This window comes from Suricata suricatta, chromosome 2 (genome assembly GCF_006229205.1).
Source record: "Suricata suricatta isolate VVHF042 chromosome 2, meerkat_22Aug2017_6uvM2_HiC, whole genome shotgun sequence".
Lineage (NCBI taxonomy): Eukaryota > Metazoa > Chordata > Mammalia > Carnivora > Herpestidae > Suricata > Suricata suricatta.
Genome location: NC_043701.1, coordinates 176,922,756 through 176,948,353, shown reverse-complemented (window position 1 = coordinate 176,948,353; position 25,598 = coordinate 176,922,756). Strand labels below are relative to the sequence as shown.

At 49.4% G+C, this 25,598-nt stretch overlaps 1 protein-coding gene across 7 annotated transcripts in view; it reads left to right on the top strand.

Annotated features, from left to right (window-relative positions):
- FGFR2 (fibroblast growth factor receptor 2) overlaps nucleotides 1-24,474 on the top strand; it is a 111,503-nt gene extending 87,029 nt beyond the window's left edge. For 6 of the 7 annotated variants that reach the window (XM_029932707.1, XM_029932705.1, XM_029932706.1 and 3 more), the window contains 8 exons: nucleotides 2,543-2,664; nucleotides 5,133-5,243; nucleotides 6,884-7,074; nucleotides 14,091-14,213; nucleotides 14,993-15,063; nucleotides 17,192-17,329; nucleotides 18,997-19,102; nucleotides 22,760-24,474. In XM_029932707.1, the coding sequence (XP_029788567.1) occupies nucleotides 2,543-2,664; nucleotides 5,133-5,243; nucleotides 6,884-7,074; nucleotides 14,091-14,213; nucleotides 14,993-15,063; nucleotides 17,192-17,329; nucleotides 18,997-19,102; nucleotides 22,760-22,924 (1,027 nt within the window). In that variant the 3' untranslated portion in view covers nucleotides 22,925-24,474. The other variant, XM_029932704.1, reaches the window with a different exon arrangement.
- Nucleotides 24,475-25,598: the final 1,124 nt, after the last annotated feature.

Genomic DNA, 25,598 nt, shown 5'->3' with positions numbered 1-25,598 from the left:
TAGGATTATATATATCCTACTTAGAAAACAGATGTGACATTCCAGCCTCTGGTTATGAGAACAGGACTATTCTGTAGCTCATTTCTTTGGAGAAATTAGACCTAAAATACAAGTTGCCTTAGGAATCTTAATTCAGTGGTGACCGTTTTTAATGGTTATTAATGTATTATGAGGCTGAAATGGTTCAAATATGGTACCTGACATCAGACTTCCTGTGGTCCGTAATATTTTCCTTATTGGATGACGTGGAGGTGTTCTACTCAGATGTTTGGTTGAAGCATGGCTGCCTGGGTGCTGTGGAAGGCATTACTGGGAGCTGTTTATCTCTTGATCTGGCTTTGGGTCCATGTATTTGGGCTCCCGGGGACTGGATTTGAATCCTGGCTCAGCCAGCCATTGGCGAGGCAACCTTGATTTTCTGAACTTCCATTTGTAGATAATGAAGATTGTAGTACAGACCTCCCAGGACTGAGCAGAGTTCTTGGCTTATGAGTCCCCCTGTCTTGCATTTCCCTTCCTGTACCGGTAAGCTGAGAGCTCTGAACCCCAAACAGGAAGAAGGTAGTGGCGGTCCGAGGCAGAGAGAGGCAGATCTCATGCTCCCAGCCCTCCATATTCTGGGCAGGACCAGAAATAAGGTTTGATGGTCCTTGAAGACCATCCGCTCGCTTCTTGTAGTCATTCGAATCTGAACATTGGGCATAGTGGAAGGTGGACATCACAGACCACACGTCTCCATTCTATCAAGTGGAATAACCTCTTGCCTTGCTTGTATACGACTTACACTCTGCGTCTGTCGTGGCATTTGCAGTGAAACTATGTCAGAGAAGTGTTTATTTACAATTGAAGAAACTCATATGTAAATTCAGAGGGACCGAGATAAACTTTTCTAGAGACTAAGTATGGTGAGTTCTCTTCGGTAGCTTACATGGCCCCCGTGACACTGATTCACACAACTCTGCACCGAGTTTGTCTCCCAAAGCCAGGTTTGAGATAGGAATGTGCCCCATAAACTAGGACCAAACAATTAGACGGGTACCCCTCTGTCAAGAGACTTAACAGAGATAATTTCCAGGGTGTTTGTGTCCTGGAGTGAAAAGACTCGTTTCTTGAACAAGACCTGGGGAGGCATCAGAGAAAACACAAGGTGTGATCTCCTTACCCGGAGAAGGTGGAAAGAGAATGGGGTTGTTGTTTCTTTCTCACCAAGCCGCTTCGCTGCCTGTGTGAGTGCGCCAGTCGGGGGTGTGCACATTCCTCCGTGTCAAGGACCGAACTAGGGCCTGCGATCGTATGGGAGCAAATCCCAGCTCCCGGGTTCAGGGCGCAGTGTTTGTTGCCCGTGACGCAGCAGCCGACAGTGGAAGTGTGTGTGCGCCTCACCATTAGCTCCTACCTGGGGAGGGGGGACCCGCGGTGCGGAAAATCTGAGCGCCAAGCATTTCAAAACGGAGTTTAGAGCAAACGTAGGTGGAGCAGGCTTCCAGTGAATGAAGGCTATTTAGAAGCAGTTTATTAGATTGGAGGCAGAAGTTATACAAAGAGGGGATTGTTATGCTGGTGTGGTAACAGGGCAATAGGACATAAATTAGCCATTTTTCCAATGCAAATGTTTATTTTCTGCCACGATATTAAATTTAATTTTAGTTCAGGATAGAAACAGAATGACCTCAGCATAGCATACACTGCCCTCAGTCTTTGCTTAGCTTTTGTAGACCATTGTGTGCTTCTCATAAATAGTGTTTATTTACTAAGGGCAGCTTAATACTTTACTGTATTGTGCTTAAATGAAAAAACCACATTCATAAGTATTGCAAAGATTTCTCCATTCTGCTGGCTTCGAGAACGCCCAAAAACAATATTCGGCTCTTAGTAGGATATGTGCGCTGCGCTTCGGAGCTTAGAAATACAGTTTCTTGTGTCCACTCTGGATTTTCCTCATGATTAATTTTGGGTAGTTAAGGATTTTCTAAACTGTCAGGTCAAATGAGATTCCTCTCAATTTCTAGAGTTTTCTTTTCCCTTTAGGGAAAAATTAGAGATTCCTTGAAATGCGTTTAAGATTCATATCATGTAACTTGGCCAGGAATGTGACCGTAAAATCCATTGGTATTTGAATAATAGTGATTTTAAAGACCTCACTTCACAGAGACGACAAAAAAAAAAAAAAAGAACAGCTTTAATATTTTTTCTTTGAGACATTCTAAATTACAAATATTCAATTGGCTCAAGATCAAAAGCTCCTCATTGTTAGCACTTAGGAAAGCTGACCACCTCACTAGCGAGGATATCTTCCACAAGGAAAATAAATTGTGAACACAAATGTGAAATTTAATAGCTGGTCCACCCGTAATTGACATTCTCTGAAACGTCACTAAGAAAATACTCAAGCGCGTGCGTGCCCCAGGTCTCATTAGTTCCATATGATAAATGCTCCATGCTTTTGCAAGCCGCTGAAAGATTTTTATATTTAGTTCTGGAATTTCCCTCGCTACACCCCTTCACCAGATGCCGTGCGCTAATCCCCTATTTACACATTCAGGCTGACGCTGGGCAAGCCTCTGGGGGAAGGTTGCTTTGGGCAAGTGGTCATGGCTGAAGCGGTGGGAATTGACAAAGAGAAGCCCAAGGAAGCAGTCACCGTGGCAGTGAAGATGTTGAAAGGTGAGTGGGGAGAGGGGGAAGGGTGGGGGCGGGAAAGGGGTGGAAAGCCTTATCAAGAATGTTCCTTTTGTGGCATGTGAACTCTATCATGGCAAGGGGTCAGAGAGCACATAGTTGACCTAGGGGTGAGAAGTTTTCCGTATAAATCAGCATCCCGGACAGACGATTTATCTTGAGCTGTGTGCACTTAGGAGAAAGAAAAGCCAGTTTTGTTAGAAAGCAGTAGAACCTCCCGGATTGTTCTTCGTCATCTCCTGGGTGACGACTGTGATTTCCTGTTCCCTCTGTACCTGTAGGTGCTTAGAAAGTAGCAACTCCCATATAACTGATTAATTTAGGTGAGTATTGGCCTCTTGGATTTGGGTCCCAAACCTTCACTTCCACATAAAGGAAGGTTGGCCCCTTTTGGAGGGAGTGAGCGGGTGCAGGGAGAGGACATACCTTCTCTTTCAAGAGAAACAAAACAGAGTTGACACTGGTCTGGGAGAATCCTTTAGACAGCCAGACAGACCCGGGCAGGATCGGTGGCCGGGCAGAACCTTCTGGGCTATGTGAGCAGTTACGCCCGGCATGTGAAACGTCACGTGTCATTGTGCATTGACCTTCCAGCCCTGCCTCATGCCTGTGTCCAAGGAGCTTACAGCGTTTCAAACATTAACTTCTTCCTCCGCAGTATTCTTTTATGAGACAAGTTATAGGGAACGGTTACATTATAAATCCTATTGTAGGAATCTTAGAAAGGACGCTTTTCCCTTGTGTCCGGGCAGAGACACCTGCTCTTGGATATGGGTGCCCGAGCCCTTTGTGGATGCTTTCTGAGTTAGGCCTTTTCTGTCTCTCGTGGGCTGTTGGGGGATGGTCGTGTCCCTCCCTGAGCGGGGAAGTAGTAGGAAAGATAAATTTCTTTAAGCTGTTGATGGGAATGGCTCCCAAGGAGAACGAGGGTGTTTTGAGGTCCTCACCTGGGGGTTTGATGCCTGCGAGGACTGTGCCCCCCACCCCACGTGTCTGCGCTCCACCGAGAGGTGGCCCTCTGGCTCTCGTCTTGTGCGGCTGGGGCCTGCCTCGTGTGCGCTGGCCCCCCTGCATGGCAGGTGCGGCAGCCCTGCAACGGCCCACGTCGGCAGCCCCTGGCCACGTAGCAGGGAAGTGTGGGGAGGGCCCCGGCTTCCAGCCTCCTTTGGCAGAACTTCTGTTTGGGGTTTGGAGCTCAGAAATGGAGGTCTGGGGGCGGTTATATCTTTGGAAATAACCAGGCTGGCCCTCCCTTTCCGGATGGAGGAAGACATTAGCCCCAGAGCACTGTCAGGTGTCCTTTTTTATAGCCAATCGGTGGGTCATAGCAGCAGCCCAGCCCTGCACGTGCTCAGTGTGTCTGTCTCACCTTCCAGTCAGTGGCCTTGCTCTTCCTATTGTGAAGCTAAAAAGTTTTTTGCAACGTGGCTTCTATGCATTTCCTTACCTCATTGTTCTATTAAAAAATTTTTTTGTTAATGTTTATTTTTTGAAAGAGAGAGACAGATTATGAGTCGGGGAGAAGCAGAAAGAGAGGGAGAGACAGAATCCAAAGCAGGATCCAGGCTCCAAATTGTCAGTCCACAGCCCATGAACTGTGTGAGATCATGACCTGAGCCAAAGTCAGACGCCCAACCGACTGAGCCCCCCAGATGCCTCTCCTTGTTTTAGTAAATCAGATTGTTCCATATTGAATTAGCTCAGAGAGGTTCATGCGGAAGATTCTTGCCGCTTTCTAGAAGCTGTGAGCCTGTAAAGGTAGGACCTAAGCCACTTTTCTTAAAATTATAGAGCAGAAATTTATAAAACCTTAATTCTTTAGTGTTGAGAATCACAGCCCCCTTTGAGAAACCCATTGGACCTTTGCCCACTCAGGATGCGTGTGCATACACACACACACACACACACACACACACACACACACACACACACTTTTCTAAGGGCTGCAAGAACTTGGATTAGCAGCACTTGGTCTAGAGAAAGTCCATGGTGATTTGACATACCCCATCTGCCCCCTCCCCTCCCCTCCCCCTCCCTAACGTGCTCACAGTTGTTTTCAGACACCTTGAAGTTTGATAACAGGTTTTTTTGAGGCACTTTAGATCTGCCAGAGGATAGAATTATTTCATGACAAATGTAAACACCTCCCCACCCCCTCAATTTGTGAGGTTTGCTGGAAAAGAATTGGCCTTTAGCAGAAGAGGGGCTAGATTCTAGTCCTGACTTGTGACCCCATTGACCCCACATTAGCTCCTTGACATGGATCAGGGCCGTCCCCCAGCTGGGCCCTTGGCCCCCCTGACCAGTAAACCGAGGGAGATGATTTGGAAAGTCTTTTCTGGTTCCAAAATTCAATTTCATGCTATTTCAACGAAATTTTTGCCAGCTACTGACAGCGGCGGGTGATGGGTCAGAGGAAAGTAGCTGGTTTTTAATTTACCTCATGCCCATAGATGATGCCACCGAGAAGGACCTTTCAGATCTTGTGTCCGAGATGGAGATGATGAAGATGATTGGGAAACACAAAAACATCATAAATCTCCTCGGAGCCTGCACGCAGGATGGTGAGTAGGAGGAAAAAATGCTTTCATCCGAATACTTAACGCTTCAGTGTTAGCATCATTTTAGAAACGGTTGGACTTTTGGATCTTGCTCCTAGGGCATCTCAAGTAGATGTTTCAAGTTCTCTTTAGAAAATCCCCTTAGGAAGATGTTCCTGGCCATGAACACAAAGGGGACTTTGTGACCGAACTCGGGGCCTGGGGAGTGGTAGGCGTTGGTGGCTTTGGCTGGGAGGGCCTTGTCGAGCCCTGCTGCTTGGACGTCAAAACCTGGAGGGTGTTCGGAAAAGACAGTCCCCTTGCGGTCTCTCTGACAGCACTAAGAGGGATTTCTGAAAATACGACCCTGTGTTTGGGTTGACAAATCCCTCAGAACGGGGACTGAGGCAGCCATGTCTTGCTGGGAATGCCAGATGACTGAGCTCCCAGGACTCGCTTAGAAGAGGAGAGAGCCGAGGAAGGGACACATTATCTGCCTCGGGGGGACAGAACCTTGGCCTCTCCCATCAGGGGGGCTACCTAGCACTTTGGGGATCCGTTTGAGGAGAGTTAATAAACTCGAAAATGCCTATCTTCGCCTCAACAATATCTCTTTGAGGTCGATAGCAGGAGTGGGGAGACTTTCTGTGACGGGCGACTGTGAATATTTTTGGTTTGGTGGCCTTTAGGGTCCTCGTGGCAACGACTCCTGTTGGCATGTAGCGAAGGCAGCCACGGACGATACAGATGTGCATGGGCCAGAGCAGCGTAATGACAAAACTAGGCGGAGGGCAGGGTTAGGCCTGCGGGCTGTCATTTGCCAACCTCTGGTCTGTGCCTCCGAGAAACGATTCATGTGTGTGTAAGGAGGCCGCACGGGCATGTTCGTTCATTACCGCCCAAACCTGGGAGCAACGTAAATGCCCATAAGTACAGGGAAATAAATAAATAAAGCGTGGTATACTTGTATGGTAGAATATATAGAGCTGTTAAAAGGAATGGTCTGGATTTATTTTTATTAGCCCGACTGGGTTCCTTCCACAAGGAAAATAAAAGGTAGGGGATGATATTGCAAAGCTGTATCTTTATGAAGCATTTTTTTTTTGCTGAAAACTGGGACATTGCTTATCGATCCGTATATGTGTGTAAAATCGTTAAAATGAACAGGCAAAGGCGGGTCTCTGTTAGCCATTGCTCTCCCGGAGGGCACGGGAGAGGGGCACTCACTGTATCTCTGTTTAGTTCTTGAAGACTTTTGTGGCTATCTTACCAAGTGTCGATGAGCATTTTGGGGAAAAGGAGAATGAGCCATTCTATTTTTTTTTAATGTTTATTTTTGAGAGAGAGAGAGAGACAGAATGTGAGCAAGGGAGGTGCAGAGAGAGACGGAGACACAGAATCCAAAGCAGGCTCCAGACTCTGAGCTGTTAGAGCCTGATGCGGGGCTCGAACCCACGAACCACGAGATCGTGACCTGAGCTGAAGTCGGATGCTCAACGGACTGAGCTACCCAGGCGCCCCGCAGCCGTTCTGTTTTTGTGTGTGTTTTCCCTTATGCTTGAATTTAAAAAAAAAGGACTGGGTTGGAAGTGCTCGCACTCTGCCAAGGTTCCCGGGGGCAGATCTGGGTGCGTCCCTCTCTGACTCCTCCTGTCCGTCCGCAGGGCCGCTCTACGTCATAGTGGAGTACGCCTCGAAGGGCAACCTCCGGGAGTACCTCCGGGCCCGCAGGCCCCCCGGCATGGAGTACTCCTATGACATCAACCGCGTCCCCGAGGAGCAGATGACCTTCAAGGACTTGGTGTCCTGCACCTACCAGCTGGCGAGAGGCATGGAGTACCTGGCTTCCCAGAAAGTGAGTCCTTCACATTCTCCTCAGTTGGGTGACTTCCAGTTACAAAAAAGAAAAAAAGCCCGTGGAGAAAACAGGCTGTTTGGACGTGCTCGTTTGCTAAGTCAAGCCCTTGCACGTCTCCTACAACCCGGAAAATACTTACTGCGTTATTCACCCAGGGGCTTAGTGGACTCTTTCAAAGCCAGAGTGGCCTCAGAAACGTAAAGTGACTATGGAGACGATCAGAAAGGAGGTCTCGTCTCCTGAGATTCAGCTCTAGGCAGAGAACAGCTGGATTTTAGGGGGCGCCCCCTTTAATCCTGAAGATTTTTTTTTTTTTTTTGCTTTATTCGTTTCGTGGGGAGTTTTTGGACATACTTTGGGTGTTGTGCTTATGGTTTTAAGCTTGAAATGGCCTTAAGTATGCTAAGAAGAAAGATCGAGCGAAGGGATCTTTTAGTAACACTGAGTCCTGGATATCATCTGGGTTTATTTTGTCTCATTTCGCGGGGTGACCCTCTGCTTAGAAGTTGGCCAGGTCCCCTGAGGTGAACTGTCTGCATTCCAAGCATGCCGCCGGCAGTGGAACTTTAAACATCTGAGCTATTCAGAACGCAGTTCGACAGGTGCCCGATGTCCTCGGGGGGCATTTTGGATATAACCCAAGACACCCTTCCTTAGCTCACACTTTGCGGGAGGGTTGTAGAAATCTCTCCCTGGGCAGAGGAGGGGTCACTGCCTACCTGTGGTGGAGCTCGATGCCCATCTTCGGGTCCCCAAAGAAGCGAGGTTCTCTTGCGGGCGTGGGCCTGTTGTCACCCGGGGGCACCCGGGCTGGGTCGTGGCCATGCCAAGTGCTATGAGTGAGTGAGGCAGCCCGTGTCTGACCACATGGCGTTACGGACTCGGGGAGGGGTGACTGCCCCCGGCCCTGCTGCGGCCACACCGGGACCCGGCCGGAGCTGCACATGTGGTGGTGGCGGTGGTTTCCAGCAAGTCCAGACTTGAAGACTTTTTCAGATTTTTGGTTTTCCTACAAAAGCTCTCATTGTATAGAGTTTAGGAAACCCTTTTGTGCCTCCCTCCGTGTGCAAGTGCACGTATAACGGGAGTTTGCTCAGTGAAAAGCCTTTGACGTGAGGAAGGGTCAGATCTGGGATACGGGACATTTCACAATACGGTCACTTCGAAACGTCAACATCACGAAAGACAAAAAGTCCTGGGGAGATAGTTCCAGATGAAAGGAAGCTTAAGAGACGGGACAGCTCCCTGCACTCGTGTGACCCTGGACTGGGTCTTGTTCAGGGTCGGGGTGGGGGCAGCTCTTAGCAACAACATTCACGAGCTGAAGTTTGAACGTGGATTGCATTAGGTCGTGCGACTGGACCCACGTTACATCTGGAGCTGCTGATGGTGGGCTTATGTTAGGGTATCTGACGCCTGCAACTCACGTTTAGTTTTTTTTTTAATATTTGTTTATTTTTGAGAGAGAGAGAGAGACAGACAGCATGAGTGGGGGAAGGGCAGAAAGAGAGAGAGAGAGAGAGAGAGAGAGAAACAGAATCAGAAGCAGGTTCCAGGCTCTGAGCGGTCAACACAGAGCCCGACACAGGGCTCGAACCCACGAACCATGAGATGGTGACCTGAGCTGAAGTCAGAAGCTTAACTGACTGAGCCACCCAGGCGCCCCTGCACCTCACTTTTAAATTGTTCAGGTATAAAGTGGGGTGGGAAGGGGAGATCGTGTGTGGAGAGCAGGACCCAGCGTGACGGGTGTCCCTGGCAAAGCTGGACATTTGTTGTTCTATTTCGCCCGTACCGTCGCTTCCCAATAGTCCTATTAGGACCCTGGGGAGTACGGCCCGCCTGCAGGCTGCCTGTGGTGACCCTCAGGTTGTGGTCACTCTGTACCCTGTGTGGCAGTGGCAGAAGCACTCGGGGGGGAGGGGCTCAGCTTGGCTCTGCTACTAATTCAGACACAGTAGGAGGGCTGGCTGGGGCAGTTTATTAATCCTCCGAGCAAATATTCCTGAGCCTCGGGCCGGCTCCCGTGGGGGTGGGGCGGGGGCTGGAACGGAGGTAGTCCTGGACCTCTGGCAGCAGAAACCTTGGGTGAGTGCAGCAGAGATTAGCAATAAATGTGGGACGAAGAGAAAGTAAGGAAGAGGCCGAGAAGCATGCTGTGCTGGAAACAAGCAGCGTGAGGTCAGCGTGTGGCCCGGGGACGGGGCCAGGGGTGGGGAAGGTGGCTGGTGGGCACTCACGCAGAGGGACAGCGGTGAGGCTTCTAGGGAGGGACGTGCTGTGCGGAGAGCAGGGTGTGAGATGTGGCTGGAGCCAGGGGCCCTCCGGGACCCGGGCCAGGCACCCTTGGCACATGGCGAGCCACGGAGGGGCAGTAACGGGATCGGGTTTGTGCCCTAAAGCTCATTCCTTCCAGCGGTGGGTCAGGAGCGCGGCGCCCTGCCGAAGGGGATGTGGCTTATGCCAGGGTTGTTGGCTCCCGTAGGCCCTGGAGGAGACCACTGATGTTGGATATATTTTGCTGTTGGGATAGTGAGGGGGTTTCCAGTTTGAGAGACTGGATGGCGGTGTAGCTGATCAGGATGAAGACTAGGGGGTGGAAGGTGGGGGGGGATAGATTCTGGGGGGCCACCAGGATGCACCTTGAACATGCGTGAGAGCCATCCAAGGGCCACTGTCGAGCAGGAAGCTGCAGGCCGTAGCTCAGCTCTGAGTGCCGGGCTGAGCCCTCAGACACAGCGAAGGAAGGCTACTTCCAAGGCACCAGCTGTCACCTGGGCGGGAAGAGGCAGAGCAGAGGGGGGAGTGGGAACAGCTCTCAAATCTGGAGCTTGGCTCAAAGCCCCTGATGGCAGTCGAGGCTGAGGGGATACTGAGGTGGGGGAAGGGCAGGATGTGGTTCACAGAGGCCACAGCAGGGGTTCAGGAAGGCGGAGACTTACTCTGCTCAGAACCGGAGGGAAGAATGTGCACTGCGTCAGGCTCATGAGCCCGTGTGGGCCTCACTGCTCCCAGCCGAGGACCCGGAGGTCCTGCTTCCTCTCAGTATAGTGGAGGAGGAACCAGGGGTTGGATGAACTTTGTGAAAGGGGGCGAGCGATTACATTTCAGGATGGAGACTGAAAATGTCCTTGTTAATGGGGTGTGATCACAGCAATTCTCACGAGATTAATCACGGCCAGTTTTTGAGAATTTACCATCTGCCAGGCTCAGGACAGGCCTTTTATGTCCAGTCCCCTCCATCACCTCAGAACAGCTGAGATGGGGGTCACTTGAGGATGAGTGAGGACCGGCGGGGGTGGCCAGGAAACCTTCGAGCCAGGTAGGTGTGTCTGAGTCACTGTCTTCGCTTCCAAGACGGGGACTCCGAGGTCCACAGAGAAAAGTGGCTGCCCCCGGACCTGGCCCTTGGTTCGCCGCCTCTCACCCCTGCGCTCGCAGGGAATCGCTGCTTCACTCTGGATGGAGGGGGGACCAGTAAGATGCCCCGTGTCAGGGGTTTGCTCGCTAACACAGGGTGGGGTGGAGAGCACCGTGCTCTCTTAGGGGCCCCACAGGGTTCCTTTGCTGAAGATGGCCTGTCGCTAAAGACCTAGAACAGGTTTAAAAAACAAAACAAAATAAAACAAAACAAAACAAGGGGCGCCTGGGGGGCTCAGTCGGTTGAGCCTCCGACTTCAGCTCAGGTCATGATCTCACGGTTCGTGGGTTTGAGCCCCTGACAGCTCAGAGCCTGGGGCCTGTCTTTGGATTCTGTCTCCCTCTCTCTCTGACCCTCCCCTGCTCACACTGTCTCTCTCTCTCTGTCTCTCAAAAATAAAGAAATAAAAATTAAAAATAAAGACCTAGAACAGGGTTCAAGCTGGTGGTAGATGAGGATCTTAAGAATGGTCCCCTTGGGTGGAGCCTGCTTCCAAAACTGGGGGCTTTCTCCTGACAGTGGAGGCCGAAGAAGCAGGGAAGGGCCAGGTCTGGCCTGCCTGTGCTCACGCCTCTCAGCTGCTGGCCGTGAGCTTGCTGGACGCCCGCTTGGAGAACTGCTGAGGGGGATCTCTGGCTCATTACTGATGGAATGCAACTACGAATTCGCCTCAGTAAACATTTACCGGGTCAGGCCCTGTGCTCGGTGCTGGGGATATAGAGATGGACTTGTAGGGCCTGTCCTTGAGTGGCTTTCTGCTGTAAATATGTGTGTGTGTGTGTGTGTGTGTGTGTGTGTGTGTGTGTGTGTGCGCGCACGTGCGTATGTGTTGGTGGGAGCTAGGTGGCGGGCAAGTAAAGAAACACCATGACGTTTGCGGAGTACAACTAGGGACTATGCGGTATCTGAGCCTTATACTCTGGTTCTAGGTCAGAGTCCACCAGCTTTTCTTCTGGCCAAATCCCCAAGCCACTTACTCCAAGGTATCAAATCTGAGTGGGCATTTTTTTGGTTTTGTTTTTGTAAAGCAAGCACCAGCTTTCCCATCTGTAAAATGGGTCTAATAACACCCGTCTCATAGGTGGCCATGGGTGTTTAATTAGGTCAGCCGAGCGGAGGTACCCATGACCCTCTCCAGGTCTTAGGGGTGTTAGTCTTCCCTCCCTTAGTGACCCGGTGATCTCCGCTCACTTAAGAAATGGAATACCAAATGGTCTGAGGGGTCTGGTTATGTCCGTGATCAGCGCTGCCCTGGAAAACAGCTCCGATTTCTGCAGATGATGGGAATTTGGCTTGATGTTGATTATTTTCTTTTTCTGGCGTGTGGGTTCCAAATCTCTTACTGTTTGGCCCAGTGGGCGGGCGTTAGTGTTTGGTAGCACCGTGGGACGTGGGAGGTAGGTGCTAGGTTCTGGCTCTCGCCCAGATGATGCTGGAGGCCAGTGTCGGAGCGGCCCTGGATTGAGCCCTAATGTGTGGTGGGAGCCCGGCATGTGGGAATCCAGATTTTTCTGACCGCAAGCTTGCCAAACGCAAGAGCTTGTGTCCGCAGGGAGCACACTGCCCGGAGAGTTTGGCCGAGGGCTTGGAAGTCCAAACTAGGAACGTGGCTCCCACCCCCCCACCCCCCGCCCAGTCCCCCGGCGGCTACTGTGAACACTCACATTTCCTGCTTCCATTCTGGCCCCTCACAGGCTTCCTGACGTGGGTTCTCCTGCTTCCCCTTTTCCGGTCTTTGTGCATCTAGGGGGCCACAGAAGCATCTCTGAACCAGGAGTTGTTGGGCGATGGGCAGGAAGAGGGAATCCCTAATTTATTCTTCGGAGAGAGTTTGGCTGGCTTCTCTAGATTGGCCGGTTCTCGGATTGCCTATCTGCAGTGAGCCCTGTTCCACTTTTGTCAAGTGGCCTGAAAACACTGTCCTTCATCTGTCGTCAGCTTTGCCAGGAACCTGCATAAAAGCATTGAAAAGGGGTATCTCTTCTCCTCTTTAGACCCTGCCTTTTCCAAAAATAGGGGGTGATGGGTTGGGATTCTCATTACCATGTATCATGATGAATCTTGTTATACTGACGTGTAACTGAAACGTTTAGGACAGCTCACAGAAGTATATCATTTTTAGAAAAGAAAAACAGGAGCTATTGTCCTGAGACCTTTCTAAGACCGAAGAGTTAGGCGGTATCAGAACTAGAAATGAGCCACCCTGGAGCGAGCGAGTGTTTCAGCGTTCCGCTCCGCCCCCAGGTGTGTGGCAGGCATAGGTTGGGCCCTTGGCGTGTGCTGGTGTCCTCTGGGACTCAGCGTGGACAGACCGGCGTTAGTCATCATGCACGCCGGGAAGGGACATGGTTAGTTCTTAGAGAAACACAACTGGTGGGAAGCTTAGCAGGTGCTCGGGGCTGAATTTGGAAGCGTGGAGACCCATTGGGCAGCAGTGTGGCATCCGGGGGATGGGAGTGGGCAGCTGTGATGTCTAGGCTAAGTGGTTCTTAGTGGGGTTGGAGCCGGATGGACAAATTAGAGAGTCATTTGGGGGTTGATGTCAGTAGAACTTGGGAGGAAGGTGCAAAGAATTCTGGGGTATATCTCTTGAGTGAGAGACCAAGAGGGTAAGAATCAGGGGAACAGAGACCTTGAATTTGAGGCGCCAGAGGGATGTTAGTAAGGAAATGTCCTAAGGCCTGTGGAAGATGACAAGGACGATTCCAGGAGAGAGGTAGGAATTTGCAAATCTTTTGTATGTATCTAAGAATGGAAGCCCTGGGGATACATGGAAATTAAAAATTAATAGGACATTTCCCCAGTTTTCAGGGATCTGGGGAAGAGAGGAAGCTATATTTGGAGAGTCAACCAAGGAAAGGCATGGGGTGGAACTCAACATGGGGTAGGGGTGTGTTTCTAAAAGGAGCATGAAATCAACCGCGTTCAGAGCTGTAGAGGGGAAAATTGAGGCATCAGAAGAGCTCACTTTGGTCTGACGAAAGGTTCCTTCATAAACGTTTGGAGGCGCATGGATGGAAACAATGTTTGTGGACTGACCAGGAGGTAAAGATGAAGTGTTGGAGGTTAACCAGCTAGCTCTTGTGAGTTTGTCTGTAAAGGGAGGGGGAGAGCAAGTGTTGAGATAAAAGATTTTAGAACCATCTAGTTATAGATCTCGTTAGAAAGACACCGGTGTTGGTCACTTGCATATAAAAGGGAGTGTGGCTACTTGGTGTGTCTTCACTCTTCAAATGATTGGGGCCTTGGTGTTTTAGTTATTTAAAAAAATTTTTTTTAATGTTTATTTTGAGAGAGAGTTCGAGCAGAGGAGGGGCAGGGAGACAGGGAGATATAGAATCTGAATGTAGCAGACTCCAGGCTCTGAGCTGTCTGCACACAACCCGACACGAGGCTCGAACCCATGAACCGTGAGATCATGACCTGAACCGAAGTCGGATGCCTCACTGACTGAGCCTCCCAGGCGCCCCTAGTTATTTTAATTAGAAAAGAAATACCAATTTTTGGCTTATGATATATTTTCTGTCTGTATCCGAAGAAGTATGTTTTCTCTTCTTGAAACATATTGACATGAGTTCGTTCTTGATTTCAGTGTATTCATCGAGATTTAGCAGCCAGAAATGTTTTGGTAACAGAAAACAATGTGATGAAAATTGCAGACTTTGGACTGGCCAGAGATATCAACAATATAGACTATTACAAAAAGACCACAAACGTAAGTCAGGGCAGTGATGTGGTGGAAGGGAAGGGAGGAGGTTGTGGGTGGTACGGAATGTTCCAGATGAAAGATGATAGATGTTCATTCCTCTGCCCTTTATCCCTGTTCTTTAGCTTTACTCTTTTAAAAAAAGAATTTTTTTTTTTACATTTATTTATTTTTGAGAGACAGAGAGAGTCAGAGTGTGAACAGGGGAAGGGTAGAGAGAGAAAGACACAGAATCCGAAGCAGGCTCCAGGCTCCGAGCTGGCGTTCAGCACAGAACTTCCTCCATGCGGGGCTCGAACCCACAAATCGTGAGATCATGACCTGAGCCAAAGTCGGGCGCTCAACCAACGGAGCCACCCAGGCACCCTACTTTTGCTTCACTCTTGACAAATTTCTCAATAAGTAAATTTAAGCTATATTTAAGCTACTCTTAGTGAATGTGAAACAGCCTGTATACAGAATAATCAACCTCAAGGGTCAAGAACTTCCCAGGCAAAGACTAGACCCTGGGAGTTTCTAGGTTAAGTTTTGCATAGAAGGTGGTCAGGGTGTGGCTGTGTGCGAGGGTGGAAGATAATGAGGATCCAAAGACATGGCATTTTAGTAATGTCCCCAAATCTGCACGTCACATGTTAGATCCAGGCCCTGCTGGAGCTGACATCTCTGCTCTCCTGATGAACAGTGAAAACCATTAGTATCAGCTCTTAAATAGGGTGCAGCCTGTTGGGCGTGCTAAAGCAAACAGGATTTTAATATAGTGGTTTTTGCCTTTTTTCCCACACTTGCAGGGGCGACTTCCGGTCAAGTGGATGGCTCCGGAAGCCCTTTTTGATCGCGTGTACACCCACCAGAGTGACGTGTAAGTCCCTCCCTCTTTCCGGCTTCTCGCCACCGGGTTGAGTGGCAAAAGTACTATATTCACCTCTCTTCAGACTTTGGTGCCTGCTGTATTTCACATGTTTGTAGAAGGAGCAGGGGCCGGCCTTAGGACGGATTTCATGGTAGGCTGGTGACCAACGCTGTGTTACTAATCTGCCCAGCTTCAAAGTGCACACAGGGGTGCGCCGCTAACCTCCTCTGGCCAGATCGGAAGCCCCCCGCCCTCCCCCCAACTTATGCACGGATGTGCGGCCTCAGAGCTGCTATCTAATTTGCCAGACTGTTGGCATGCTCTTTGCTCCCTGAAAGAAGGAATTTTGAAACTTTTCCTACTCGATGGTCATTTGCCATACTTCCCCCTTCCTAGCTTTGCCCTTCTAGGGAAAAGCTGAGTGGGGCACCATCTGCTCAGGTGATTTCCAAGAGCCCTGATTGCTCTGTTTATCCTTTGGGAAAAAAAATACCGAATCTTGTCTTGGCGCCCTTGATAACATTACAGAAAGAGAATGAACATTCCTACTATGTCCATTATGATACACTTAAAAGTACTGTCAGCATCAGGCTCCTACCTGATACTTTCAAATTTTTGGTTTGGAAATGAGATTGAAAGATGTTCCCACAGTGGGAAGCTGGGTGGAAAGTTGCAGAGCATCTACTGGTACCTGTTTCCCCAAGTTCCTGTGAGTCTATGATTAGTGCAAAATAACGAGCTGAAATCAGTGGCGCTGTTTTTATTCACGGGAGCAGGAGGACCCCCGGGGTGGGCATTGAGCCCTGCCAGCTCGGGCCTAGAAGAAAGGCGCTGGGGGTCCGTTTTTGCAGGGAGTCGCCCGCCTGCATGGGGATGCCACTCTTACTCTGCCCAGAACCGGGGAGAGTTTCATTTCTCACCCCAACCTGAAGCTCCTCCAGACAGAGTCAGCAAGGGTGTGTTTCCAGGGCCACAGTGACTTAGGTCAGTGCAGGAATCTCGGCACGATTATCCCAGGAATTGTGAGCATCCGCAAAGAGCCTGAGAAAATTCAGCCTGGGGTCTCCACAAGGTCAGGTGCACATGGTACCTTGTGAGACATTTCCAGTTTCTGTTGTTGGAAACTCATCTGGGCCACAGGATTCCTCCATCCTTTTTTCTCCCCCCCTTTTTTTCTTTTTTTAGCCTTTAAAAAAAATATTCATTTATTTTTGAGAGAGAGAAAGACAGAGCACAAGCAGGGAAGGGGCAGAGAGAGGGAGATACAGAATCTGAAGCAGGCTCCAGCCTCTGAGCTGTCAGCATAGAGCCTGATGCAGGGCTTGAACCCACAAATTGCGAGATCATGACCTGAGCCGAAGTCAGTTGCTTAACTGACTGAGCCACCCAGGCGTACCCGCTGTGTGGTTTTTCCTTTTATTTTGAGGGAGAGCAAGAGAGTGGGGGAGGAGCAGAGAGAGGGAGAGAGAGAGAGAATCCAAGGAGTCTGACTCAGGGTTAGATCTCATAAACTGCAAGATCATGACTCGGGCCTAAATCAAGAGGTGGGCACTTAACCACCTGAGCCCCCCGGGCACCCCAGGATTCCTCCGTCCTATTCCCAGCCTGATGCTAACCTCCCTCCATGACCTTAGTACGTCATGAACCTTTTGTGGCCCCAGATGCCCCCGGGCTGCGCTGGGCAGCTGTTACCTCGGGAATTGGCTTGCTGGCCTTATTCTGTCACCTGCTCCTGCTGGGCGTCAGGCTGACGGGAGCGCTGGACAGGAGCGTGCAGGGCTTTGCAGCTTCAGAGTTGAGATCCTCACATTCTAACACTGCATTTAAGATGAATGACTTTATTCTGAGAGGGATGGAATCAAAAAACAACCACCCCTAATCTCCACCAAAAAAAAAAAAAGTGACAGTTTACCGTTGTCTGTGGATGGAAAATTCCATGAGAACACCCCTCACATCATCATCCTTCGGGGACGCTCCTTCGGGGCAGGAAGGGGCATGTAGGAGGAACTCCAGAGGGCCTGGGTCGTTTGTCCTTGAACATGAGAAGTGAGTGGGTGTCTGTTTTCGTAACCGGGCACGTTGAGGTTTTTGTGATTCAGGCGGGTTAGTAACACCGTGTTTTCTCTCTCCTTTGCAGTTGGTCGTTCGGGGTGTTGATGTGGGAGATCTTCACTTTGGGAGGCTCGCCCTACCCGGGGATCCCGGTAGAGGAACTTTTTAAGCTGCTTAAGGAAGGACACCGGATGGACAAGCCGGCAAACTGCACCGATGAACTGTAAGGGCCCCGGTCTCTCCTGGTGCTGTGGGGACCCCACCCCCCATGCCAGTAACCCTGCTCCACACTTATTTTGGGTTTTCTAAGGCTCCTGGTTTTCTGTACATGTGCTAAGCGTTATTGCTGGAGCTTTCTGGGCTGCGTCCCAGAACTGTGGTGGATGGCTACCCTGATGGCCATGACTGTCCCAAAGATAGAACGTTCTGAGGCGTATGGAGGGAGCCTTAAATCACAGAGGGCACCGGGCTTGCCAGCCGAGGGCTCCTGCCTTTCTAGAATGAGCCAGGACGATCTTCTGTTGTCTCTTCTCAGAGAGGCAGGGGGAGATCCTTCTGGCCTTTCCTCATATACAAGCTAGGAAGCTGTAGGGCTGCCCGCCCGGAGAAGAGGGTGAAAGAGCAGCAGTTTTGCTTCCCTGCGTGTGCCTGCCCCCAGCACGGCCGGCGGGAGTGGGGGGTCTCCACAGCGTCTTTGTGCCCGCCGCAGGGTGCTCCTACAGAGTGACAGGGCCTCCGTTTCCTCAGAGCAGATTCGGGTCTGGTTACCTGTGTTTTACCCACGGTTTAGCACAGAGAATTAAAAACGTGTCCAGGGGCCGTCCTGTAGAGCCCCAGATCTGACTGTAAAACCATGAGCTGGATTCTCGAAAAAGCCAGCCCGCACTTCAAGTGGAATTATGTTGTGTTTGTGACATGTGTCCTGTGCAGGAGAATCAGTGCTTTGAGAAGGAGTCTCTCTCTTCCCAGCCCCCCGGGATTAACTAAGAAGAGTGATTGTCCCGGAGAATGTGGTGTATTGTGTATCGTTTCATGGAGATTTTATATCCGTAATCCCATGAGTGCTTTTCACTATACAGTGGACATCTGATGAATGGCCACATTTTATAGTGTATTATATAAAGGTATTTATTGTGCTGCCTGACATTCCTATTGCTTTTTCTAATATAGAGGGTCTATCGAAACCCATAATCAAGATAAGGCCTGGGACCCTGGGCCTGTCCAAGAGTTAATCCGGAAGTTAATGTGCAGCCCAGAGATGGCAGATTAATTCATAAAAACCTTCCCTTAAAGTTGTGGTTTTCAAACTTCATTTTTTTTTTTTTAATAAAACTGAGGAACCTTTGTCCGCGACAATCATCAAAGTAAAACCCGAAGTGTCAGGGAGAAGAATGTATGTAGTTGCTTTGGTCCCGGCGGTGGGGGGGGGGGGGGGGGGGGGGGGGGGGGGGGGGGGGGGGGGGGGGGGGGGGGGGGGGGGGGGGGGGGGGGGGGGGGTTGCTGGGGAGAGGCTGAGAGGCTGGAGACCCGGTCCCGTCATCAGGCTTTTCTTACGATGTTCCAAAGTGCCATAAAGGTGTGATGCCACCACAGTGTGTCACCGTCCCAGGGACGTAGAAACCCAGTGGCAAAGCAGGTAGAAACATGTCTGCCTCGATGACATAGATACCGTCCCAGAACCCTTGGGTCAAGTGACGTTTTTATAGCTCAAAGTGCCTTTCAGAGGAAGGAAGCGGTGAATTTGGGGGGATTGCAAAGAACTGCCTGCTGGTTGGGAAGGTCCTACGTTTCCATCATTTAGAACATAGCCCCGTAGCATCTGTTAAAACTGGCTGATGGCCATGCACCCGGTACGTACGAAATGAGTTCACCAGGAGGCCGTTTCCCCAGGTACATGATGATGCGGGATTGCTGGCACGCCGTGCCCTCACAGAGGCCCACGTTCAAACAGCTGGTAGAGGACTTGGACCGAATCCTCACTCTGACAACCAATGAGGTAAGAAGCCTCTTCCGGAAGCCCATGGGCATCTCCTGGGAAGCTGGTGCGGCTCTGTAAACGCAGCCTTGCCTGTAGGAGGCTGTGGGGTAGCTGGTCATTTCCCACAGGGTCCGGACAGGGTTAAGACCCCTGCTCCTCCGAAATCTTGATTTTTTTTTTTTTTTTCCTCAGAGCTGCGTTCTGAGGCTACTGATTCACGCATCCAGACCGAGGGCCCTATGCGGGGCTGCCCCTCTCTGGGTGCTGGGTTCAGGGTGTGGCATGGAGAAGAGTGGGGAGGGGAAAGAACGTCCTGTGGCGGCATTTGGGTGTGCGTGGGAGGAGCTTGGGTTTCTGTGCCGGTTGGGTTCTGCGCCCTAGTCATGAGTGGAGGAGCCGCTGACGGACTCCGCTGGAGGAAGTGAACTTCTGCCATTTTAGTTCACGCTCAGCGCAACCCCCTGTCCGCCATGCCCCTGTCCACTGTGACCCAGCCCGCCATGCTCCTGTTCACTATGACCCTGTCCACCATGACCCAGCCCGCTATGCCCCTGCCCACCATGACCCTGCACATCATGACCCAGCCCGCCATGACCCAGCCCGCCATGCCCCTGCCATGGCCCAGCCGGCCATGCCCCAGCCCGCCCTGCCCCTGTTCACCATCACCCTGCCCACCACGACCCAGCCCGCCATGCCCCTGTCCACCACGACCCTGCCTACCATCACCCTGCCCTCCATGACCCAGCCCGCCATGCCCTGGTCCACCACGACCCTGCCTGCCATCACCCTGCCCGCCATGACCCAGCCTGCCATGTCCCTGTCTGCCATGGCCCTTTCCACCATGACCCTGTCCATTGATGATGTGTGGTCTCCATCTTTTTGTATGTGAATGTACACACAGTTTCCTATAATGAGTGACTTGTGATTTTTTAAGTGAAAACTTGTATTTTTTTGTTAAAATATTTTTTCTATAGAATATCTCTGGTCTGTACCAGTAAAAGAAACACCCCTCACTATCCGAATCCTGTCTAGGCAGTACTTGCTTCAGGATGCACATCGAGAGTGCATCTGTGGTTGTGGAAAGTGTATGATCTAAGCAGGAGGGATGATAAAACCCGCCAAGGCCAGAAAATAAACCCCACGGGGCGCCTGGGGGGCTCAGTCAGCTAAGCGTCCAACTTAGGCTCAGGTCATGATTTCATAGTCTATGGGTTCAAGCCCTGCGTCAGACTCTATGTTGACAGCTCAGAGCCCGGATCCTACTTTGGATTCTGTGCCTCCCTCTCTCTGCCCCTCCCCTACTCACTTTCTGTCTCTCAAAATAAAGACATAAGAAAAAATTTTACAAAAATAAAAAAAAATTAAAAAATATATATATAAACTCATGAAAAACTTGTTAATGAATGAATTGGAGGTATTTAATGAGGGCACAGAGAGCACAGTCTTCCTCCAAACAAGAAAAAAACCCTCCCCCAAACCCACAATGTCTTAACAACAACAACAAAAGGCTAAAATTGCTTAAATAAAAGTAATACACTTAATGTATTTTTAAAGAATACATTTAATAGTTTGGGAACGATTTTTAAAAAGGCAATAATCCAGCGTTGTGATTCGAAGCCGTAAGCCAGCAGCATTATCTTGTACGTCTAACTGTAGCTGATGAAAGGGGAGATTGCATGTAAATGAATGCAGCCGGCCTTCAGAAGTTGAAAGGAAAGGAACAGTTGGGGGGGGGGGGGAAGCAACTTTCTTCTCCTGCCAAAATTGTTGTTTCTAGTGTAAGTTCCTTTAACCCTAGACTTGGACTCTCCTGATGGCCCTATTTTCCCCCTATCAGATCTGAACATTCATGGCTGCATTCCACAACTGGGAGAGCACTAATGTTCCATTTGAATGGTCCTGCGTTCATGCTGCACGCTACTTTATTTATATATTGATACTTAAAGCGGGCCCATTCATGCCGAAATTTACATCTAGCGTCCTAAAATAAAGCAGAATGCCATATTGTCTAACGGATATAAAAATCGAAGTTTCTTTCCTTCTGAAAATCATTACCACATGCTGGAGAAAAATGGTTCCATTTAGGACAAAATTTCATTTTTATCATTGTAAGCAAAAAGTTCTCTTTTGATGTGGTGGGCGTGTTTGTTTCCAGTTGTGCGGTGAATGCTGATGTTGTTGGAACTGACACATCCCCCATTCTTGGATGGGGTTCTTTTCTTGCCAACCCTGGTGATGAATTAGAGTGTTTTTTTTTTTAATTTTAATTTTTTTTTTTTTTTTTTTTTGGTCTTTTTAAAATGTAACGTCGCCAACATTCTGCGGGCTCTTTTCTGATAACGCGGGGGCTGGTCTGCGCTTTCTGTCTCCATAACCGCCTGCCCGGGAATGTCACTGGCTCGGGGGCTGTGAGCAGAACGGCCCCCATGTGTGAGCCCAGCGAGGGCAGCGAGAGCGGGCTCTTGCCTGCTTAGAAATCCTCCCATAGTTTGCGGAGGGAGGGTTCTGCAAACCTCTTAGCAAAGGGCCAGATAGTAAATACTTTGTGAGCCAAACGTTCTCTGCTGCAATGTTCGGTCCCGCCATCAGGGTGAGAAGGCAGCTACGGATGATACGTAAATGAGTATCTGTGTTCCGGATCAAACTCAGTGGACCCTAACATTTAAATTTTAGATGAGTTTTATGTCATTTTTTATAATTTTAATGCCCTGAGATACTCTTCTTCTTTTGATTTCCTCCCCCTGCCCCTTCTCTGACCATTGAAAAATGTTAAAAACCCATTTTCGGCTCATGGGCCATGCAAGACCAGGCAGTGGACTTGCCGCCTGCCATTAGTTTGAGGAGGGGTTATCCTGGGTGTCCCGGTGGGCTCTTCTCCACAGCGCCCCCCGCAGGTGCTCTAGGGAGCCGAAGCACCTTTTCTGAATTTCAGACTTTTCTTTAACAGTCCATTATGGATTTAACATGCATGAGTCTATCCGAGCCTTTTCTGAACCTGTTTACGTTTTCAACTCGGAGGGCTTCTGAGAGTAATGAACTACATCTGGGAAATTACCCGCTGAATGGAGACATATTCCCCTTAAATTATCCTAGAAACTGCAATAGTAAAATGTAATTCGTAAAATAAATATTCATGGCCTCAACTATTTGAAGGGGTCCCAGGAATCCATAACACGTTATGTTTTTGTCATCTTGCTGGGGCTTGAATTTGAACCGGGTGTGCTCGCTCATGCTCTCTCTCTCTCTCTCTCGCTCTCTCGCTCTCTCGCTCTCTCTCTCTCTCTCTCTCTCTCTCGGAGGCATGTAGCAAGCCACTCACTTAGGTCTGTGCGAGTGGAGTTGACCACTCAGCACCTCCTATCAGTTGGTTTGGGTGTTCCCTGCTTGCCAGTAGTTTAGTCACGTGGATTGTAAGGGAAAAGTCAAGAGCAGCCTAGAGTTAACAAAGTTGGGGTGATCGTGGGAGGTGGGTGGGGGTTGGGTCTCTGGAATCTTCCAGGGGTGCCCCTGTCCTGTGTCAACTCTGCTAGAGCGTCTCGAGAGCCTGCGTGTGAAATAAAAGTCTTCTCTTCCCTTCTTTCAGGAATACTTGGACCTCAGTCAACCTCTCGAACCGTATTCACCTTGTTATCCTGACCCAAGATGAAATAAAACGTCTCTCTTCCCTTCTTTCAGGAATACTTGGACCTCAGTCAGCCTCTCGAACAGTATTCTCCTAGTTATCCTGACACAAGGAGTTCTTGTTCTTCAGGAGACGATTCTGTTTTCTCTCCGGACCCCATGCCTTACGAACCATGCCTTCCTCAGTATCCACATGTAAACGGCAGTGTTAAAACATGAATGAGCTCGTCCTCTGTCCCCAGACAGGACGGCACCGAGAACCTAGTCACACTGAGCAGGGAGGCCACGCCCCCACCCCCACCCCCACCCGGGAGCTTGCTATCTCCGCTTGTATATATGGATCAGAGGAGTAAATAATTAGAAAAGCAGTCGGCACACGTGTAAAGAATTTATACAGTTGGAAACTTTATAATCTTCACCAGGAGAAGAAGAATGTTTCTGGCGCAACCGACTGTCCGTGGGCCACCACGCGCCCTTGACCCGCTTGTAGGTACTGGACTCGAGGCAAACGTACGTTCTGCCTTCCTTGTGAATGTTGTAATAATTGGAGAAAATATATGTCAGCACACACTTACAGAGCACAATTGCAGTATATAGGTGCTGGGTGTATGTAAATATATTCAAATTATGTATAAATATATATTATATATTTACAAGGAATTATTTTTTGTATTGATTTTAAATGGATGTCCCAATGCACCTAGAAAATTGGTCTCTTTTTTTGAATAGCTATGCTAAATAAATGCTGTTCTTACACAGAATTTCTTAATTTTCACCGAGCAGAGGTGGAAGAATACTTTTGCTTTCAGGGAAAATGGTATAACATTAATTTATTAATGAATTGGTAATATACAAAACAATTAATCATTTATAGTTTTGTGTCTTTGTTTTCTCGTAATTTAAGTGGCATTTCTACGTAGGCAGCGCATCGGACTAGTTAATCTTTTGCTTGGACTTAACTAGTTATCAGATTCTCCGACAAGAGAAATATTTACCAAATATGACTAATTGGGGAGGAATGAAGTTTCTACTTATTTGTTTAAACTCTGCTGTCAGATGATTGTTCTTAAACCACCAAGATGCCAATAGCAAACAAAGCCTGTTAATAAGAAAGTATTTTGTTTTGCTGTGCAGCCCTGTCCCTGGGCCCATGGAGCATTTAACTGGACTTCCCAGGACACATGGTACCAGCGTTCTCTTAAAAAGATGCCTTAATCCGTTCCTCAAGGATGGACCATAGTTAAGCTGATAGCAGAACGTGCTTCTCTCGGGCAGCTGGACTTCTGCCTGAGTTGCACGTTAATCAGATTAGCCTGTATTCTCTTCAGTGAATTTTGATAATGGCTTCCAGATTCATTGGTGTTAGAGAAGCCTTTTAGAATCTTAACGTCTCCTCGTAGAAATTGAAACATTGGGTTGTTCTGCTGATAGTTTGGGGGATGCTTCCATCTTTTTAAGGGATTGCTTCCGTCTAGTTCTGGCGGGACCTCGCGGAAAGATCCGCGGAAAGATCCAGCCTGATTCCAGTGTCAGACGCAATGTTGCCATGTTGTTAGTTCTGTATTCAAGTATCGTGTTTTGCTTTGGAAACACCTACTCACTTCGCTATAGCCATGCAGCGTGAATGCAGATCACACTGATTCTACTTGTTAAGGAATTGGAGAAAGTATTTAATAAAGCCTGTTAATTTTTATACTGACAATAAAAATGTTTCTACAGATATTAATGTTAACAAGACAAAATAAATGTCACGCAGCTTATTTTTCTAATCCTCTTGTCTCACCAAATGGTTTCCTGTGCTTGGAGGGGCGTCGACTCAGTGCCGTTCGGTGTGATTGCACAAAAGAAGAGCCGGGAAGCTTCGTTGTTTGCTACAAACCGATGATGCCGTATCCGAGAGGGGTTGGCCGGGACCTGCAAGACCTGGGACCCTGGGACCGGTGGATCCAGAGGAAAATCAGGGGATGTTGGGTTAAGCTCTGGTTCTGTTTCTTCTTAGGGCCCCAAAGATGTCACTGCAGCTTTCTGGGCCCTAGATTCTCTCAGAAGAGCAAACGGGGGATGACATGGGTCAGAGCTTTGCAAACAGGGAGGTGTTGTAAGGGTGACAGGTGCTGAGAGACATATTCAGAAGATAGGACCACTAGGGAGGGACCTTGAAACCTCGAGGCTGGCTTCCCCATGATGTACAGGGAGAGGAGAATTTGCTTCAGCATTTCAAAAAGACAGCTTGAACAAACGTGAAAATGATTTGACCTCTTTCCACGCCACCAAGAATCTGAAGAGGGAAACGGTGTTCTGCCTGCTAATAATGTGCAAATTCTATGACTCAAGGTCTCATTATACCTGCCTGGCAGCCTCGGTAGCAGGAAAGGGAGACGAAAATAGTCTGACTTCTCCCAAACTTCAGCTGTGCTCTTAGAACCTCGTGGTTAAGACGTGCCTATTTAGGGTCTTCATTGTGTTTGAGGCCATCAGTGGACGGAGGCTGTCACCGGCCATCTGGAGGGCGGCCTGCTGTCTTGGTTCTGCATTTGCCCATCTCCTGTGCTCCCCACCGCCTGGCAGCAGCAGAGCAGAATTCTGATCTCACTCAAGAGAACGGGACCTCGGAAGCTCATTGGAAGCAGCTTTTAATCACATGTGTCCAGGAGGAGTCTGCAGCGCACTCAGCATTTTCACGGGTGGGACCCCCTTGGCCAGGGCTGGGGGCAGGGGGCTTGCTGGGGCTGCACGCATGTTTGAAGCTGGGCTCCGCGTTGAGATGGGTCCTTCTCTGTAAAGCTCGGTGGTGTGCATTTTATATGCCTTTGAGACTGAAGGGGCAGTTCATGGCTTTTTACTCAACAGTGTAGGTTAGAATCCCATACTGGCTGTTGGCCATTTTGATTTT